This window comes from Sceloporus occidentalis, unplaced genomic scaffold (assembly GCF_023333645.1).
Source record: "Sceloporus occidentalis isolate IW3139 unplaced genomic scaffold, rSceOcc1.0.p SCAF_348, whole genome shotgun sequence".
NCBI lineage: Eukaryota > Metazoa > Chordata > Lepidosauria > Squamata > Phrynosomatidae > Sceloporus > Sceloporus occidentalis.
Genome location: NW_028317328.1, coordinates 476,287 through 495,848, shown reverse-complemented (window position 1 = coordinate 495,848; position 19,562 = coordinate 476,287). Strand labels below are relative to the sequence as shown.

The following is a 19,562-nucleotide window of genomic DNA, read 5'->3' as shown; positions in this document are numbered from 1 at the left end:
CCCCAGGACGCTGAGGTGGTGGGCATCCTTTAGCAAACTTTTCCAACTTTATTTTTTTAGAGGGTCTCCAGACCCTCTTGAGAACTCTGGCTCCACTTGCAGGTTGAATACAGGTACTGCAAAAATAATAAAATAAAAAAAATAGTTTATTATTATGAGCAAGTGCTAAAATTAGCGCTGTATCTTCCCAAAAGTCTTGACATGGAAAGAGTTAAAGTAAAAGCATTTCAAATACCGAAGGGGTGTCTAATTAAAAAAAAAAAAAAATTATCTCAGTTTGTTGTCTTGGTTCCCTGTAGTTACTCACCCCTTCTTTCCTCCTCCAATTATCATTTTGCTTAGTGCTGTTTCTCCCAGGATCCCCCCATCTCTGATTTCTCCAGTTACCATCTTCTCCCTCTTTTAATGTCCCAGTTATTATCTTGCCAGTAGTAGTTGTACCTTTGTGGCTCATCTCTGTTTCTCCAAATTATTACATATCCTTCTTTTGGTATTCCAATTATAACTTCCCCAGTATTTATTGTCTTTCTCTGGCTCCTTGTCATCTTTTTCATTTCTCCTCCAATTACCACTCTCCCTGTTTCTTCCATTATTATTACAGTCTCCAAATCTCTGGTTTCTCCAATTATTTCCGTCTTTCCTCCTCCAATTCTGACTAAATCTATGTCTGTTTCCCTGAAGCTCCTCCCATTGCCGATTTCTCTAATTATTCTACTTGGATGTCTCCCTAAAACTGTTTCGCTGCTGAGACAACAAAAGCATGTTCAGTGTGAAGATAATCAATCCACCACTTGTCTGCTCTAGTTAGCAGCAGTTCTAGGTCTGTGGGTATTTGGTCAAGCAGCCTCACAAACTCCTGACATTCATGGGGTAGAGCATCCAACACTCTGGATATATGTGCTGGTGAACCCAACACCATTGGCGGCTGTGGCTGACGTAGTGTATACCAGAATAATATCCGCTGAGCTACCTTTCTTGGACCATCTGTTTGTCTCATTGTGATGTTAGCTAAATCTTTCTCTATGCTGATAAATAGAATTTTTTTTTGCCGCAATTCTTCCTGCCTGTTTAGACTGCCATTAAATCCCAGTAAAATACTAACTATGGGCCCATAGCATACTCTAACAGTTCTGTCCATTCCTCTAATTTAAGACCTCCTTTTCTAGCTCTCTCTGCTCCCCTCTGAAACCAATGTGTAAAATTGTTAAAATCATTGGTTGCCAGGTTTCCCCACCATTTTTGGAAACTATCCTTCTCAGCCATAGGCAAAGGACGTGTCTGAGTAGAGAAACAAATTGGCATTTGTTGCACATTGAAATTTTTCAATTGGGGCAGTTCCTTGACAGTTATTGGGGCTTGTGGAAGATAGAGTTTTGGCCTATTAAGTAAATATTCCCTTGTGTTTTCAGGTTTTATTTTTATACTCCATTACCATGTTCTGGAGTTCAGTGATTTTAACCAAATATGTATCCCTCTGTTCCTCTATCTCTTTTAATTCCTTTTGTAAGTTATCAATGATAGTGGTGGTCTTTAAGCCAGCTAGCATAATGCAGTCCTTTTTATTTTGTGCTTCCCCCATTCTGCCTGCTATATATATTTTCTTTTTTAAATTTCGATACCATGTCTGCCAAACCTCCAATTGTAGTAGGTAAATAAAGGCTCCAGGCACTCAAGAGTTCCGGCGTCAGGCAGATTTATTGAGACAAAAAAAGTTTCGACCTCACAATGAGGTCTTTTTCAAGTTCACCACAACGTATACCTGGAGCTATAAACTTATACCTGATCTCACGTCTTGGCCCGAGACGTATTGCAGAAAACGCTTCCAGCAAATAAAACAAAATCGGTTTGGTTATTTTGTCCCTTTTAGCTCACTTGTATCTGGAGAAAACTGGATTGTCCCCCCTTGCAAGTGAGCAAAAAGTGGTAAAAAATAATTACCTGGCTCGCCAATTGTTATAAATATAAAAAACGTGTGTCTGTATTTTATGCATCTTACTGTAATTATTGAATAACATTTACTGTATGAATATATATATATATATATATATATATATATATATATATATATATATACACTGTTATGCTATCAATAACCACTATCGAGTGTAAAGTCAGAGTCCACACTCCTTGTTTTCTGCAATTAACAATATTTATTGAGAGGCTAAACAAACTAACAATACATATACAAATTACTATAAGTTAGTATATGCTGTTACCAAACTATCTATTCATTGATTGAATGGAAATATCAAAGAAACAGCAGGATAAGCCTGTAAACACGTTATACAATTACCACTCCCTTGTGATCATCTCCACGCAGACTCGGAGAGAGAGAGAGAGAGAGTTGGCAGGACTTTATAAACACAATAAGTCCTACTCCTGCTGGACACTCCCCTGGTAACCTATCTTCTCCATTGACCCTTAGAGACCAAGGAGATAGAAAAGGGAAAGGACATTGCACTGGGGGAGGGAGTGGAAGGTGACCAAATGTCCTAACTGATTTGCCATGTGCTCTGCAGAGAAGAATCTCCATTAGTGTTTGAGACCATTTTAAGGTCTTGTATAGAGAGGCTTTGCCCATTGGATCTCTGCATCATAACACCATTTCACTTCATTGGCATACAGTTGGTTGTCAATCATGCCTTCCTTTTTACAGTGTGAATAAAATACAAACAAAATTACTACCACAAACTGGCAAAGGCTGGTGGTAGAATCTCATGCATGGAAAAGGGTTAAAATACTAGCATTTAAAATACCTTGGGGTGTCTAGTTTTCAAAAATAAATGGGTTGATGGGGTAAATTGAATTAGCCGGCTTCAAAGATGGCCCTATTAGGACATGGGGCAGTAGGACCAGATGTAAAGTTCCAAGTTAAAAAATGCACACTTCCCAAATGTGGCGTTTTACCTCCCAAACAACCCGACAAACCCATGGGGGGTATCACTGTATTCGGGAGATATTGGTGAACACATATCGGGGTGACGTATACCAGGAGCTGTAAATCCATATCTGAAGCGCAATTTCCATGCCATCCCAGGTGACGCTACGGATAGACTCCTCCTCCGTACTTGAGATAGGGCAGGACTCAAAACTTTAAAAACCCCTCCCCTCCTACTACCCCCAGTTTTTTTTTCCTGCCCTATATCAGGTAGGGAGGACTTTTCTCCCATTTGTTATTTTTCCCTCGGCTCTAGGTTGAGCCAATTCCTTGGGCTAAGCCGCACAGCGCACACTTACTTTGCTGACTGGGCGTCCTCTCGGCTCCTGCTCCTCCTCACGGAAGTCCTGGTCGGCTTGTTTGCTGCAGGGCAGCTGTTCGGCATCTCACCGTCGTCCAACATGGCGTCTCATTGGCTCCCGGTTCGGGGCATTACGCACTTCCAGTAGTGCGTTTCAAGCCTCGTTTTCGGCCGGATTTTAAAATTTTGGCGCTGTTGCGGCTTACTGCCTGATTACAAGTCTCAAGGTGAGTATTACTTCCTGCTCCTTGCTGTTTATATTTGCTAGGGTGCTGTTGCATCTGAAGTGGCTATGTTGCCTCCTGATAATTCTGAGCCGCCCTCTGTTGAGGACAAGCCTAAAAAGGCTTTGATGGAGACCAAACATGCGCAGTGCTCTGGGTGTCACAAAGCTTTTCATGATTCCAGGAAGAAGCTTTGCTCCGCTTGCCTGAAATCGGTTGCGGATTCTGAGGCTTCTGGTGAAAGAGTTTTTTGCCTGGCTTAAAGAGGAGATGCAGTCTACCTTCTATGCCTTTCGTCAGGCTGTCCCTGTTTCTGCCTACCCCCACCTTCCGGCAGTGCAAGATCCCACTCTCCTTGGTTGTCAGCCACTGTTATTGGACTCAGAATTCGATTATCCTGAGGTGGAGGAGTGTCCTTCTGAGGAAGGCGAGATCCAGGAAGATAGTTATTTTCTGTTCCCGGTGGAAGAAATTGAGACTCTTATATCCGCGGTGAGGTGCATTTAGAAGAGACTGCTACCCAGAAGAATGACCCGTTTCCCCAAGCATTCAGCCTCCTTTCCTGTTCATCCTGCACTGAAATTATTAAGCAGGAATGGCATCAAGAAGGGTTAACCTGTCTAGGCGGGTGAAACGTTTATTTCCTTTTGATGAGGACTTTGCCCAGTTTTGTGCTACCCCTCTGGTTGATACCGCAGTTATGAGGGTCTCCAGAAAAACTACTTTGCCATTTGAAGATGGCTCACATTTCTTTGACCTCATGGAGAAGAAAGCTGAAGCAGCCGTTAAAAAGTCTTTTGAGGCCTCTGCTGCTGTTTTCAAGCCAGGAGTCGCATCTGCCTCCAGAGCAGTTAAGATTTGCCTCTCGCAGATTGACGAAGATATTGCCGCCAAGACTTCTAGAGAGGCTATCCTCAAGAATGTCACCGCTGTTAAACTGCCGTGGACTTTCTCTGCGATGCTTCTATTAAGATCATCAGAATGACAGCCAGGGCTAGACGGGCCCTATGGCCCGTTTTCAGAAGTCAAGGAATTTCAGTTATTCCTTATCTGGACGACTGGCTTATCAATGCCCGTTCGGCTCCGGTTCTCCAGTCTCACCTTTCCAGAGTGGTCGACGCATTACAGAAGCTCGGCTGGATTCTGAATTGGGACAAGTCCCACACCATTCCCTCTCAGCAACTTGTGTTCCTGGGCCTATGTCTGGATTCTTGCTCTGGGAAATCTTTTCTTCCACCTGCCAGGATCAATGGGATTTGTTTGGTGGTATGCAGGGTTCTCTCTGTGCACAGAAGCTCTTTAAGGACGTGCATGCCCCTTCTGGGCAAGATGGTCTCCACGAGGTACGCAGTTCCTTGGGCCCTGGCCCACATGAGGATTCTTCAGAGATGTATCCATCATCTAGAGGGGAACCAGTTGGCTCTGGACAGACTCGTCAGTCTTCATCCTCACGTCAGAACGTCCCTCACTTGGTGGCTCCAACGGGACACCCTAGCTGAGAGGAGAAGATGGTCCTTATCCGCCAAGGAGCTTCTCACCACTGACGCAAGCATCAGAGGATGGGGAGCCACATATCTAGACTGGTCTGTTCAAGGTCTTTGGTCCCCAGCTGTGCAACTCCTTCCTTCCAAATGCCTGGAGTTGCTTGCGGTGGAAAGAGCTGGGAACATCTGCTAGCCGGAAACATTCTGTTAAGCTCCGACAACCAGGCAGAAGTAGCATATTTCAACAATCAAGGAGGTACAACAAGCCCCTGTCTAATATGTATATCTCTCAGGATTTCCTTTTGGGCAGAGTCCCATTTGATGACCCTGTCCCCAGTCTACCTCAAAGGGACATTCTCAAGTGGATTTCCTGAGCAGAACTCCCGTTCTGAGCGGCGAGTGGGCTCTGCATCCAGCGGCATTGTCCGGCAGTGGGGTTTACCCTAGATCGATCTGATGGCATCCAGAGGCAATTCTCAGGTTCCGGCCTTCTCCCTCAATCATCAGGATTGGCTGTAGATGCCTTCGCCCAGATTTGGAGCCTGCTACCCACAGATTATGGACCCTATCTCCCTGCCTTGGTGAGTGGGACTGTTGTCCTCGCCTGGTACCCAAACTCCCCAGTTCTCAGGTGCACCCCAGTACTGGTTAGTGGGACAGGTGACTCTTGCCAGCTCCCCTATATTCATAACTCTAGGAGTGATGGAGCCATGCTCCCCGACTGAACTGGTTGCAGACCCAGGTCTGACCCCCAGTTCAGTCTTCTTTTTAAAGGGGAGATATGTGGTAGAATGACCTGTCATACAGGGCCCCAGGGTACTCAGAGATGGTTCCTGCCTGGCTGTCAAATAAAGTTTGCACAGGTAGGAACTTCATTGTTTAACTAACAACTAACTAACTAACCGTTAATAGGATTGCTGCTAGAGGAATTAAAGGTTGAGTTGTATATGTATATCTGTTTATGTTAATGCAGTTCTGTGGCTATATGAAGCTATGTTTTACAAAAATAAAATGTCCATTCTTGTTTTTAACGTATTCGTGTTTACTTATTGGCTACACATAGGGTTCCAAGGTGTGCATGCTGACTGGTGCTGGAAGTGATTTCAGGAACAACATCTGGGTCATTTCTGGGAGTTACAACAACTCTTGTGGTGAACACGTTATATGGACATTATGGCATCACGCAGTTGCTACAGATTTGTCGGATGCACATCCATGATGCAAATCTCCTGTTTCACCACATCCCAAAGGTGTTTTATTGGATTGAGATCTGGTGACATAGTAACATAGTTCATAAGGTTGAAAAAAGACCAAAGTCCATCAAGTTCAACCTATATACATATTGTGTCCCTACTGTGTTGACTGTGGAGGCAATTGGAGTACAGTGAACTCATTGTCATGTTCAAGAAACCAGTTTGCATTATCCTGCTGGAAGCAGCCATCAGAAGATGGGTACACTGTGGTCATAAAGGAATGGACATGGTCAGTAACAATACTTGTTTAGTACTTGTATTGTATTGTTTGGGCCCAAAGTGTGCCAAGAAAACGTCCCCCCACACCATTACACCACCAGCCTGAACCATTGATACAAGGCAGGATGGATCCATGCTTGTTTACTCCAAAGTCTGACCCTGCCACCTGAATGTCGCAGGTGGAATCGAGACTCATTAGACCAGGACCTGTTTTCCATTGTCCAATTTAGCTGAGCCTGTGCGAATTGTAGCCTCAGTTTCCTGTTCTTAGCTGACAGGGTTGGCACCCGGTGTGGTCTTCTGCTTCTGTAGCCCATCTGCTTCAAGGTTTGACGTGCTGTGTGTTCAGAGATGGTATTCTGCATACCTTGGTTGTAACAAGTGGTTATTTGAGTAACAGTTGCCTTTCTGTCATCTCGAATCAGTCTGCCCATTCTCCTCTGACATTAGCAAGGCATTTTCATCCACACAACTGCCGCTCACTGCATATTTTCTGTATTTCGGACCATTCTCTGTAAACCTTAGATATGGTTGTGCATGAAAATCCCAGTAGATCAGCAGTCCCTGAAATACTCAGACCATCCCATCCACCAACAACCATGCCACGTTCAAAGTCACTTAAATCCCCTTTCTTCCCCATTCTGATGCTCGGTTTGAACTTAATCAAGTTGTCTTGACCACGTCTACATGCCTAAATGCATTAAGTTGCTGCCATGTGCTGTCCACACAACTGCTGCTCACTGCATATTTTCTCTTTTTCGGACCATTCTCTGTAAACCTTAGAGATGGTTGTGCATGAAAATCCCAGTAGATCAGCAGTTTCTGAAATACTCAGACCATCCCATCCACCAACAACCATGCCACGTTCAAAGTCACTTAAATCCCCTTTCTTCCCCATTCTGATGCTCGGTTTGAACTTAATCAAGTGGTCTTGACCAGGTCTACATGCCTAAATGCATTAAGTTGCTGCCATGTGATTGGTTGATTAGCTATTTGTGTTAAAAAGCAATTGAACGGGTATATCTAATAAAGTGGTCAGTGAGTGTACCGTTTTTAAAGAAAACATTTCTTTTTATATTCAACTGTAGGTTTTAACAGAATGGCACAATCATAAACCAAAACATGGCAACAAAGAAAAAATGAAATGACCCCTGTTCAAAAGTCTGCATACCCTTGGTTCTTAATACTGTGTATTGCCCCCATTAGCATCAATGACAGTGTACAGTCTTTTGTAATAGACTATCTATTGTCTATGAGGCCCCAAATTCTTGCAGGTGGTATAGCTGCTCGTTCATCATGGCAAAATGCTTCCAGGTCAAGCAGTCTTTGGTCGTTTTGCATGGACCGCGCGTTTGAGATCTCCCTAGAGTGGCTCAATGATATTAAGGTGATGGCCACTTCGGAACCTTCACCTTTTTCTGCTGTAACCGCTAGAGGGTCAACCTGGCCTTTTGCTTAGGGCAGGGGTTCTCAAACTGCGGCCCTCCAGCTGCTACAGGACTACATCTCCCATACTCCTCAGCCAGCCCCTTAGCTGAAGGAGCATTATGGGAGATGTAGTCCTGCAGCAGCTGGAGGGCAGCAGTTTGAGAACCCCTGGTTTAGGGTCATTGTCGTGCTGGGAAGTCCAAGAGCGTCCCATGCGTAGCTTTTGTGCGAAAGAATGCAAATTGTCTGCCATTATTTTCTGATAACATGCTGCATTCATCTGGCCATCAATTTTCACACAATTCCCTGCGCCTTTAGAGCTCACACACTCTCAAAACATCAGTGAGCCACCACCATGCTTCACCGTGGGGATAGTAATTCTTTTTGCAATAGGCCTTGTAGGGCCCCTCTCTAAACATAGTGCTTATGGTTGTGACAATAAAACTTTGTCTTGTCACTCAAAATTACAGTGTACCAGAAGCTGTGTCAAAAATGCTTTTTTGTGGCATTGGTGCAGTAAAGGTTTCTTCCGTGGCAACTCGACCAATGCAGCCTATTTTTGTTCAAGTATTGTTGTATTGTGCTCCTTGTAGCAACCACCCCGTCTTTTCCCAGAGTAGCCTGTATTTCTCCTGAGGTTACATGTGGGCTTTTCTTTGTATCCCGAACATTTCTTCTGGCAGTTGTGGCTGAAATCTTTGTTGGTCTACCTGTCCTTGGCTTGGTATCAATAGATCCCCCAGTTTTACTCTTAAGTGATTAAACAGTACTGCCTGGTATTTTCAAGGCTTTGGATATCTTTTTATATCCGTTTTCATCTTTATAAAGTTCCATTACCTTGTAACGCAGGTCTTTTGACAGTTGTTTTCTGCTGCCTATGGCTCAGTATCTAGCCTGCTCAATGCATCCTCGTGAGAGCTAACAAACTCATTGACTACTTATACACAGACTCAAACTGCAATTTAAAAGCCGCAGGTGTGGGAAATCAATCTTTTAATTGCCATTTACTCTTGTGTGTGGCATTTTGTGTGTCTGTAACAAGGCCAAACGTTCAGGGGTATGTACATTTTTAATCAGGGCCATTTGGACGGTATGTTATCATTATGATTTAAAAAGGAGCCAAATCCATTATGTCTTAATAAATGGATTCATTTCATCACTAGCATTTTTTTGCATGATATATTTTTGTATGAGATCCATGCCAACATTTCACAATTTCTGCCAGGGTATGTAAATGTTTGAGCACAACTGTATATAAAGATATGGATAATCATTTTATTGCCCTATGACCCTCCAGCATTAGTGCAAGTAATATATGTATAATCATTGTTCATTAACCCCTTGATGACAAAACATGTAGTTAACGACAAATGACGTGCCAGGACCGTCATTTGTTAAAACGGGTAAAAAAAAATTGATCCGTGATAGATTTTTTTACCCAAACGGCGTTGCTGTAATGCCTCGACCTCGAGGCATTCAGCAACGCCATGATCGGAATCGGGCCATGTCCGCAGCTGCCGGTGATCTTCGCCATCAGCAAGATGGCGGCGGCCCGGGAAAAAAAATAATAAAGATGAAAAGGTTCGCTAGGCGGTCTCCAGACCCTCTAGAGAACTCTGGCTCCACTTGCAGGTTGAATACAGGTACTGCATTCAACCATGCAAGTCAATGGAGCCCAGCTTTCTAATCACAGTGTGATTAGAAAAAATAAATTAAAAATAAAATTAATAATAATTAGAAAAAAAATAGTAAAAAAACAGTAAAATGTAAAAATAATTTCCCTCTGATGTCACTATCAGGGGAACCTTCAAGTTTAAAAAAAGTTAAAAATGTTTTAAAAAAGGCAAAAAAAAATTAAAATATATATATAAAAAATATATTTTTGTGAGCAAGTCCTAAAATTAGCACATTAGCTTAAAACAATTCTCGCATGGAAAGAGTTAAAATACTGGCATATTAAATGCCCATGGGGTGTCTACTTTTAAAAAATGTATGATTTGATGGGGTAAATTGAATTGGCCGGATTCAACAATGTCCCAATTAACACGGGGGGGAAGGATGGCCACACATCTAATTTCCAATTAGAAAAATGCACACGTACCAAATGTGGCCTTATAGTTCCCCCCCAAAAATGACACACCCATGCATGTGGGGTATCACTGTACTCAGGAGATGTTGCTGAACACATATTGGGGTGTCGTGTGACAGCGGCATATACCAGGAGCTGTAAATTCATACATAAAGTAGGTGTGTGTGGGAAAAATACACACACAAAAATACTACTGCAAACTTTGAAAAAATGCTGGTGGTAAAATGTGTGCATGCAAAGAGTTGAAATACCAGCATTTAAAATACCCTATGGTGTCTAGTTTTCAAAAATATATGGTTTTGTTGCGCACACTGAAATGGCCCGGCTCAAAGATGTACCAAATAGGGCATGGGCAGTGGATCCCCAAATGCCAAAGTTCAACATTGAAAAATGTGCATGCCCCAAATGTGGCCATTTTGCCCCCAAACAGCCAGGCAATATCATTCATGTGGGGTATCACCGCGCTCAGGAGATGTTGCTGAACACATATTGGGGTGTTTTGTGATAGTGACATATACGAGAATTTTTTAATTCATACCTGAAGTAAAATGTGTGTGACAAAACAAATGCAAAAAAATGACTACCACAAAGTTTGACAAAGACTGGTGGTAGATATGGTGCATGGAAAGAGTTAAAATACTTGCATTTGAAATACCCTGGGGTGTCTAGTTTTCAAAAATATATGGCTTTATTGGGCATACTGAAATGGCCCGGCTCAAAGATGTACCAAATAGGGCATGGGCAGTGGATCCCCAAATGCCAAAGTTCAACATTGAAAAATGCGCATACCCCGAATGTGGCCCTTTTTCCCCCCAAACAGCCAGGCAAAATCATTCATGTGAGGTATCGCTGTACCCAGGATATGTTGCTAAACACATATTGGGGTGTTTTATGATAGTGACATATACCAGAACCTGTTTATTCGTACCTAAAGTAAAATGTGTGTGAAAAAACAAATGCAAAAAAAATTACCATAAAGTTTGACAAAGGCTGATGGTAGAATAAGTGCTTGGAAAGGGTTAAAATACCAGCATTTGGAATACCCTGGGCTGTCTAGTTTTCAAAAATATATGACTTGATGGGGTAAATTGCATTGGCCGGCTTCAAAGATACCCGAAATGGCACATGGGGGGGAAGAATTACCAGATTTGGAAAAAATGGCTTTGAAATAGCAAAATGCTACCTGTACTTTTTGCCCCATAATGTGTAGAAAAAAGCAAAAAAACATAAAAACATTGGGTATTTCTAAACTCAGGACAAATAGTAGAATCTATTTAGCAGGTTTTTTCATTATCTTTTATAGATGAGTAAAAGATTTTTCAACTAAAAGTTAGAAACAGTCATTTTTTTCTAAATTTTTCACCATATTTTATACTTTTTTTAATAGTAAATAATATGATACAATCAAAACAATGTCATCTAAAGAAAGCCCTTCTTGTCCTGAAAAAAAAATATCTAATGTGTGCGGGTTCAGTAAATGGGAAAGAAGAAAATTACAACTAAACACGAGCAGCGCAGAAATGTTAAAACGGCCATTGTCACGAAGGGTACAAAAAGTAAAATCAGCCTTTGTCACGAAGGGGTTAAAGTAAATGATATGTAATCATTTGTGCTTTTCTATTTTTTTGTCTATATTTTGGATTGCTGTGAAAGAGGCTTACTTTATTTTAATGTTTTTTTTCTAGTGTCAAATAATATATCCAAGACAACAACTACTAACTTTAAGAGACCTAGAAATGATTGGCTATGTGGAAAATAAAGTATCAAAACTCAGTCTGCTATTGAATGATATTTCCAGGTAATACAAATGCAATTATATGCTGGTTTATACTTTGTTTCTTCAAGATAGCTACAGTCTTTGCAAAATTAATAGTGCAAAAAAATGTATATACCGTATTGGCTCGGATATAGGCCGCACCCTAAAAGTTTGGTGCTTTTTTAAAGAAAAAGTTTTTTTAATAGACATGCTGCCACTCTGCCCCCCCCAAGATATGCTACCACTCTGCCCCCCCCGAGATATGCTACCACTCTGCCCCCCCCCGAGATATGCTGCCACTCTCCTTCTTCCCCCCCCAAGATATGCTGCCACTCTGAAACAACACCCCCCCCCCCGGCTTACCAGTGCAGACTCCCGGGCCAGCGGAGGACATCTACGCAATTCTTGTATACACTCAGCGGATGTGCCGGCACCGGGGGCAGAGGTAAAACGCATCGTGCAGGCTTTCACCGGCTGCGGCGATGCGCGTAAACAACCTCTGCTGCCGGCACGTCTGCACGATGTGCTTTAACAATCTCCCTTGCCGGGACTCCCCCCGTGGGAATTCCCGGCAAGGGAGATTGTTAAAGCTCATCGTGCAGACGTGCCGGCAGCGGAGGCTGTTTACGCGCATCGCTGCTGCCGGTGAACGTCTGCGCGATGCGCTTAGACAATCTCCAATGCTGGCACTCCCCCCCCGTGTAAAGTGCCGGCAGGGGAGGCTGTCTGAGCGTATTAGAGAGTAGGATGCAGGTCCCCTGCACCGCTGCGGGTGATCTGTATCCTAACCCTGCTGCCTGCCCGGCGCCCGGAACTGCCTGTCCCGGGCGTCGGCCCATATTCGGGCCAATACGGTAACCCATTTGATGAAAATTTGCATACATAATGAACTGCGTATACATTCTCCATTGCCTGTGGGGAAGTTTGATAATTGTGCAGTGGTAATTTGAACCAGTAACCTATTTCAGGAGTGGAGTTTGGCAATTCAGCAAAATATTGGTTAACCCTCTGCAGAGTCAAAGACCTTTCACTAGAAGCTCCTCTCGTGGCACGTGAAGCTTGGGTGATGAAGGATACACCAGCCAAATACTAGTGAATGAAACACTACGCCCACTGTTAGTGCCCTTCAGATCTTTACATGCACATATTTACAAAATACATTTCCTAATTACAATGGCAATTACTACACTTGAGTTTTGAATTTGCCTTTATATGGTCAAGGTAAAGTTTTCATAATTTATACTATATATAGTTTTTTTTTTTGTTTTTTAACGGGACACTGGGTACTCCCACCAAGTTGCGCTTCCTTTTGCCGAGACACCTTTCAGTGTTGGACAAGGTGAAGCAGAACAGCAATCTAATGGAGCCTTGTGGCTAGCCAGATCTTGGCTTCACAGTGCTAATATTGTCCTGAATTTAACAATAAGTTGTCATGGCAGCCCACCTCAATTATCAGACAGAACTAAGGTTGAGGTGGAAAACACAAACTCAGTTTATTTGGAACCAAGCACAACTGTTTATACACATAAATATAATTGGATCTGGGGTTTAATCCCATCACTTACAGACAGCCCTGAGGCTCCATACAGTTCCATGGCCAGCAATGCCCACCTGACAAAAAGTTACTATTTTGGGGTGACGCCTAGTCCGAGCAGTAGTCAGGCCAGAGTTCCATAGCCTGCACACCAAAAGAAAAGCGTTCTAAACAAGCCCTTATATTATAAAAAGTATATTGCTTTATTATACAGAAAAATATAAAAACACACACAGCATTTCATAAATTGTATTTCATCAATAAAGAATAAGGTGCTTTATCATTTTAATAGTATTATCCATTACTCACTATGGAGTGCACCCGTTAATTCTATAACATATTGTACCCTTGTAAAGTTGCAAGCATACACAAATAATCCAATAGTCAATGAAATGTCCATAAAGTGCTATCGTGCTTACCCATAATTATAACCTCCACCTCCACTTCCCCTACGCCTTTTCGGTTCTCCTTTTTCAAGGGGTCGCTGTTATTGCCTTGTCATGTAGATGTATATATACCCCTCCCATAGGACGTTACTTGCTGAACCCAAATTGCCGCCGATGCTGCATCTCCGCCCAGTAATTCACTGCCTCGCATCCCATGTCTCTTCCACAGTGCGCAGGCTCGAGAAAACATTCATCGAGCATGTGCACCTAGGTCAAAGCATCGGGCTAAAGCAGGACCTCTGGGCCGCCATCGCCGCGCCGGCGCACTAGGATTCAGCGCGGAATTAATCCTTCATTCATTTCTCAACAAACCATAATGCCAAAGTAAATAACTACATAAATGAAAATTATTACAAATGAATAAATATAAAGTGCATGTGGTGCTAAGTTAAAGGTTATATTAAAGTGCATAAGTACATATTTATAAATAGATAATTGTGCAAAAATTTATGTCAGTGTGAATAATCAATTGGTCATATAAATAAAGAATATTTGTGTAATGAATAAATTAAGTGAGATTGGTGACTAAAAAAAATATAAATATTATGAATGCATTTATAATCATATGCAAAAGTGACAATATCACAAAAATATCAATATCAATGTTAATGACCAATTGTGTATGTAAATATATACTATATAATAAAAAATGGTGAATAAATTAAAAATAAATACAGAAATTCATCAAATGTTATAATAACATATCAATTGCCTCATCTTATCATATTTGCTCGAAAATATGTGATATAAAAAAAAAAAAAAGGGAGGTTATTACTGGCTTCTGTTATCGTTGATTTTTGTTATTGTTCTTTTTTCCATATATGGATCTTCAATAATTTTTTGGAGGGGGTATTCCTAAATCATGGCACATAGATTTGTAAACGCCTCGTACTCCTGTGTTGATCCTTTCCATAGCCGCAGCTGGGTAAACCCAGGTCCTCTGTAACCACCTCTGAGTGTTGCCCACTACGAGTGTAGCGTAACCCCAAAAGAGCGAAGTAGCTGGACAACAGATGTATACAGCGACGCAGTTCCAATTCTCGGCAGGCATTGCCACGATTCCAAGCCGCCGCACAGTTCCATGGATTTTCGGCTAGGTCCCAGTCAGGCACATGGAGTGTTTACAGCCATGTGGAGCCCCCCATTTTCAGGACAATTGCAGCACCGTATCTGGCTACGTCTCGGCGGGCAAAGGTGCTACTACACTGAGGATGCAGAGCCGGTTCCCGATCCCTTCCTCGTAGTAATGTCTAGTGCTGGAAGCGGTTAACCTTTGCAGTTATGGGAGGAAGCAAAGAACAGCTGACTGGGTAGAGGGTGGTGCGTCACATATATATATATGTGTGTGTGTGTGTGTGTGTATATGTATGCACAGTCATTTAAAAAAAAAAAAAGTATATCCTCTTTGAACTGTATGGTGTTACCTACAAGGAGATCTGTTGCTTAGCAGGGCTTAAACATTAGGTAAATACAACCGTAGGTGTACAGCATTTTGTGGCGATGTCTGTTTTTTATATATATATATATATATATATATATATATATATATATATATATATATATATATATAGTTATTAATTTTTTTGACAAGGAGGAGAGGGGCGCCTAGCAACCGCTCGCGCCCCTCATTCTCCTCCGCGAAATGCGGTGCCGGCATTTCATGCTGAGCGCCGGAATATGATGTAATATTCCGGTGCTCAGCAGTGAAGCAGCGCGCGCCGTGGCAGTGCAGGAAGACAGAAGCCTCGTGCTCCCGCCACAGGACTTAAAGGTGAGTGAACTACAGAGGGAGGAGAGGGTAAATAGTGAGTAGGGAAAGGGGGTAGATAGTGAGACAGGGAGAGATTGGGTAGATATTGAGAAAGAGGGTAGTAATATTGAAATAAGTAGTGTGAATGAGTGAGTATGAATTAATGTGTGGATGAATTGTCTGAATGAAAGTGTAAATTAGTGAGTGACTGTAAAAGTGTTTGTGTGTATCAGATTGTAGAAAAGCCCCTTTAAATCCCGGGATATATAACCTTCACCTGTCTGGCTTTCCTTTAACTACTACAGATTCCTCGTCGTATGAAACTCCCCTTACACCAGTGGCTTAAAACAATGGGTTTATTAAAATAACAAATACATATATATGAGTATATAGAGAAGCGTCTGAAATACAAGGCTCTATGACTAACTATACTATGCTAATGACTCTATGTGTGCATGTAAGGATGGGGTGTCCCTGTCACCTTGATGTTATCCTTCCTTCTTTCTTTCTGGTTCTCTCTCTGTCTTTGTTGCTCACACAACACCTTTATAGCCACTATGCCCAAACAGTCCCAGCCAATCATCTTCTTAGTTTGTGTCCACTCATCCTTAGGAAGGCACAATCTTGTACCTGCACCAGCTGCCTGTAGAGACCGCTCTTGTCCATGAAGTTAGATTGCCCCCACAGTGCCTCAGGGCAAATTCAGGGTGGGTCTCTGGAATGTTGATATTGTCTCCTTTTGTTGTAGGACAAACACATGCTTGTCTCCAGCCCAGATACTATCTCCTGCAGTCCTTTTGTTGTAGGAGATTGTAGATTGTATCTCCTGTTTATTGTTCCCACCTGGTAGAGAGATAGCTCTTTGATGTATTGTGAGTTCCTGGACATTTGGGTTTCGACACTAGTGTAATTCCTTGAAACTGGTTTACTCAAGAGGAATCCCATTGTGTTGGGATCCAGCTGTTGTCCTTGGAGATTAATAGTTGACTTATATTTATTACATCTCCCCCCTTTGTGTCTGAATGACACACGTAAACCCAGTTTGCTGTAGCTGGAAAAACATTCAAAATGGTCAAGAATAAAATCCATAATGCAGGTCCTCTTCAGATTAGTGGTTTTGTATGTTTGGATTTCCATGGCACCATAGTGTAGTTATCTTTTAGAGAGTCTAACTTAAAGGTAAATATCTAAATTCTTTTATAGTATGTCTAGCCTTGGATGTCAAGCGCCTCAGTGATTTACAAAGAATGATTTGCACAATAAAACATATAATAGTACAAATGAAAATAATAAAAACAGGATGAAACATATAATACATAAAATTCCTTTTAGAAAATGATTGTCCAAAAATATGATCCCAATGATTATTTGTGGAAACAGAATCAATGTGAGGAATAAGTTGTTCAATTTCCCCTTGGAGATGTTGAATTACCACCTTAGTTTGATCATCAGATTCTTTCATTTTTTTAAGTAGGCCTATGTCTGATTCTAATACTTTACTCCATTTAAATAGAATAGTAGCATCCCTGAGATTAGGAGGTATCACCGAAATGTTTATAGAAGGGAGGTATTCAACAGAATGTCGACTGATGAATGGAATCCTAAATAAAATACCAGAAATGTTTAAAATAGTCAAATTATCCCCACAATAGAGTCCTCTAGACAAGTTGTAATTACCCCAGCACCCATCAGAAGAAACCCATTCAACTTGATTGATCTTTCGTAATAACGTGTAACACACCCTGCCGTATCCCATGTATGACACAATTTGAGAAGTAGGGACTGTCTCAACCCCTACTTGACACAGTGAATTATTATGCCAGCATGAAGTGTATACCTCCCTATACTGTCCCGGTGTACAGACATGTTTTTGTCACGGGATGTAGACCACAAAGAGAAAGATCCATTTGTACCCATTCCCCATTTTGAAATACCAGGGAATCATATGTTAGTTTGCCAAACATTGCTTGTGTGTCGGATAGTGGGATTCCTAAAGACACTAGTTTCTGAATCTCAGTTTTAACCCCTGATACAGGAATGAGCGATGATGCTATGCACAAGGTTTCATTACATCCATGCCAATCATTTACCCATATCTTCATATTATCTAGAGCAAATTTTGTTAAACCAGACTCAACATTTGAAAACATTAGAGGTACATGACCGTTTGACATTGTCTGCATCAAGATCTTAAAATTAGTTGACAACTCACTCTGTGCCTGGGTGCATGCCAATCCCAGTGAGAGATCTGAGGTAGTGTTGATGGCTCTGTTAATTAACTCCTTTACCACCTCTACAAGATGTGAATCTATATTTACTATAGTTTGAGTATGCCTTTCACTTATTTTGAGAAGTAGATCATTTATCTGTGATTGGGCATTTAGATCCTTTATTGTGTCAAATCCTAGAGCCTGAATCTTACTATATATTGTCTGTATGTCTACCCCATTAAGAAATCCCATTCCTGTGCCCATACTTCCAAGAACTGTGTCAATAACACCTCTTTTGGTCCTATGCACACCCCATTGTCCATATAGTTGTGAACCAGTCTGTGTGAATTTCTCACATTTAGGGTAATAATTGGAAATATCCCATTTTCACCATAGACCAAGAAACGTCAACAAATATTGGACTTTTATCTGTGAGTTTTGGTTGAAAGGGTGTTTTGACTGCCTGTGGTGCCACACATTGTTTATGTGTACTGGGTGTCATAGGTGGAGGAGTAGGAAATGTGGTGTCTGAGTAGGTGGGAATATGTATGATTATAACACTTACACCTACCCCAGATGCAAATAGGATGTCCCCAATTACAGTTGGATGTGTGGTTCCACTGTCGATCATGGCTTCTACTTGCAGCATTATTTCCCTGACTGGTCCATTACAAACAAAGTAATTCTTAGCTATCCCCTTAACGGACAATCTATTGGTGTTATTAGTCTCTGTCTGGAACTGATTTACTTGAAGATTAAAGAATTCTTTGGATTTTACCCAATTTATGCAGCATTCCCTGTCTGCCAGTGCAACATAGCCAGGTATACTATATCCAGTTTGACCTAAACAGCTCTGACATGCTGTATATATATAATATTCTTCTGATGCAGGCTTTAGAATTATCGAACACTGACAGAGTCCCAGGATAATCAGCATACAAGTAATCGTACGCATCAAGGATTTTGGATTGAGTCGATGCATCTGAAAAAAAAGGAATAAGGGAGAGAAAGAGAGAGGATAAACAAAACATGAATCAAAAGTTAATGAGGTTTTCAAATTCATAGACCACTTGTTTGAATCAATTTACATTGATCAATATGTACCCATTTCATTGGCCGTTTCCTCTTTTTCTTGGTTTTCTGTTTGCTTTCTACTTGTATGACTGTACAGCCAAGCTTTTTATTTATTATATAGGGGCCTTCCCAGTTTGCACTCCATGGTGCTGTGGGTCCTAATTTTTTTTACCATGACTAACTAGCCTGGTTCAAATAGACTCGACGGGTCGCCTGTGTCACTCCCCTCTTTACATGGTCTTGCCATGTTGCCTGCTGCAAATTGTAAATTTGCTCGAACTTGGTCTTGCACTGCCTTAAGAAACTGTTCTTTTGATATTGCCTCCCTGAGAGGGGTTGAAAGTGTAGGCTCATCAGGATACGAGAGGTTCATAACTCTTCCAGTCATAAACTCATAAGGAGAAATTTTGGCAATTAACGGTTCAGGGTGAATCACTGTACCATTTATTGCAGCCTCTTTTGCGGCTTCGTCTGCCTCACAGTTACCATAAGAAAGATATTCTGTATCTTTGGAATGTGCTTTTACCTTTACAATGGCTATTTTGCCCTTATGTTTTTGGCCTAACGCTATAAGTTCTGTCAGCTGTTCAGTATGTGCAAGTGGTTTGCCAGCTGCATCAACCATACCCCTTGCGTCCCACAGTGGCAGATGTACTGTTAGGGATCTAACCATGTAGGAACTATCTGTGTAAATTGTTAAATCCTCATCTGAAAAATGTTTAATCGCCAAGTAAATGGCTTCTAATTCTGCCCTTTGAGCTGAGCAATATGATGGGAGTTTAACTAAAAGACGAAAATTCCTGGAGGGGCAGATCACCGCACAACCCGTGTAGAACTTACCATTCTTCCAGTACCG

General features: G+C 41.7%; 1 protein-coding gene across 1 annotated transcript in view; it reads left to right on the top strand.

Moving 5' to 3' along the window:
- LOC149274086 (pachytene checkpoint protein 2 homolog) overlaps positions 1-19,562 on the top strand; it is a gene marked incomplete at its 5' end in the record, with an annotated part of 100,480 nt that overhangs the window by 62,641 nt on the left and 18,277 nt on the right. The window contains one exon of the mRNA XM_089505850.1: positions 11,622-11,734. Coding sequence (XP_089361976.1) covers positions 11,622-11,734 — 113 coding nt within the window. The remainder of the gene's footprint in view (positions 1-11,621; positions 11,735-19,562) is intronic.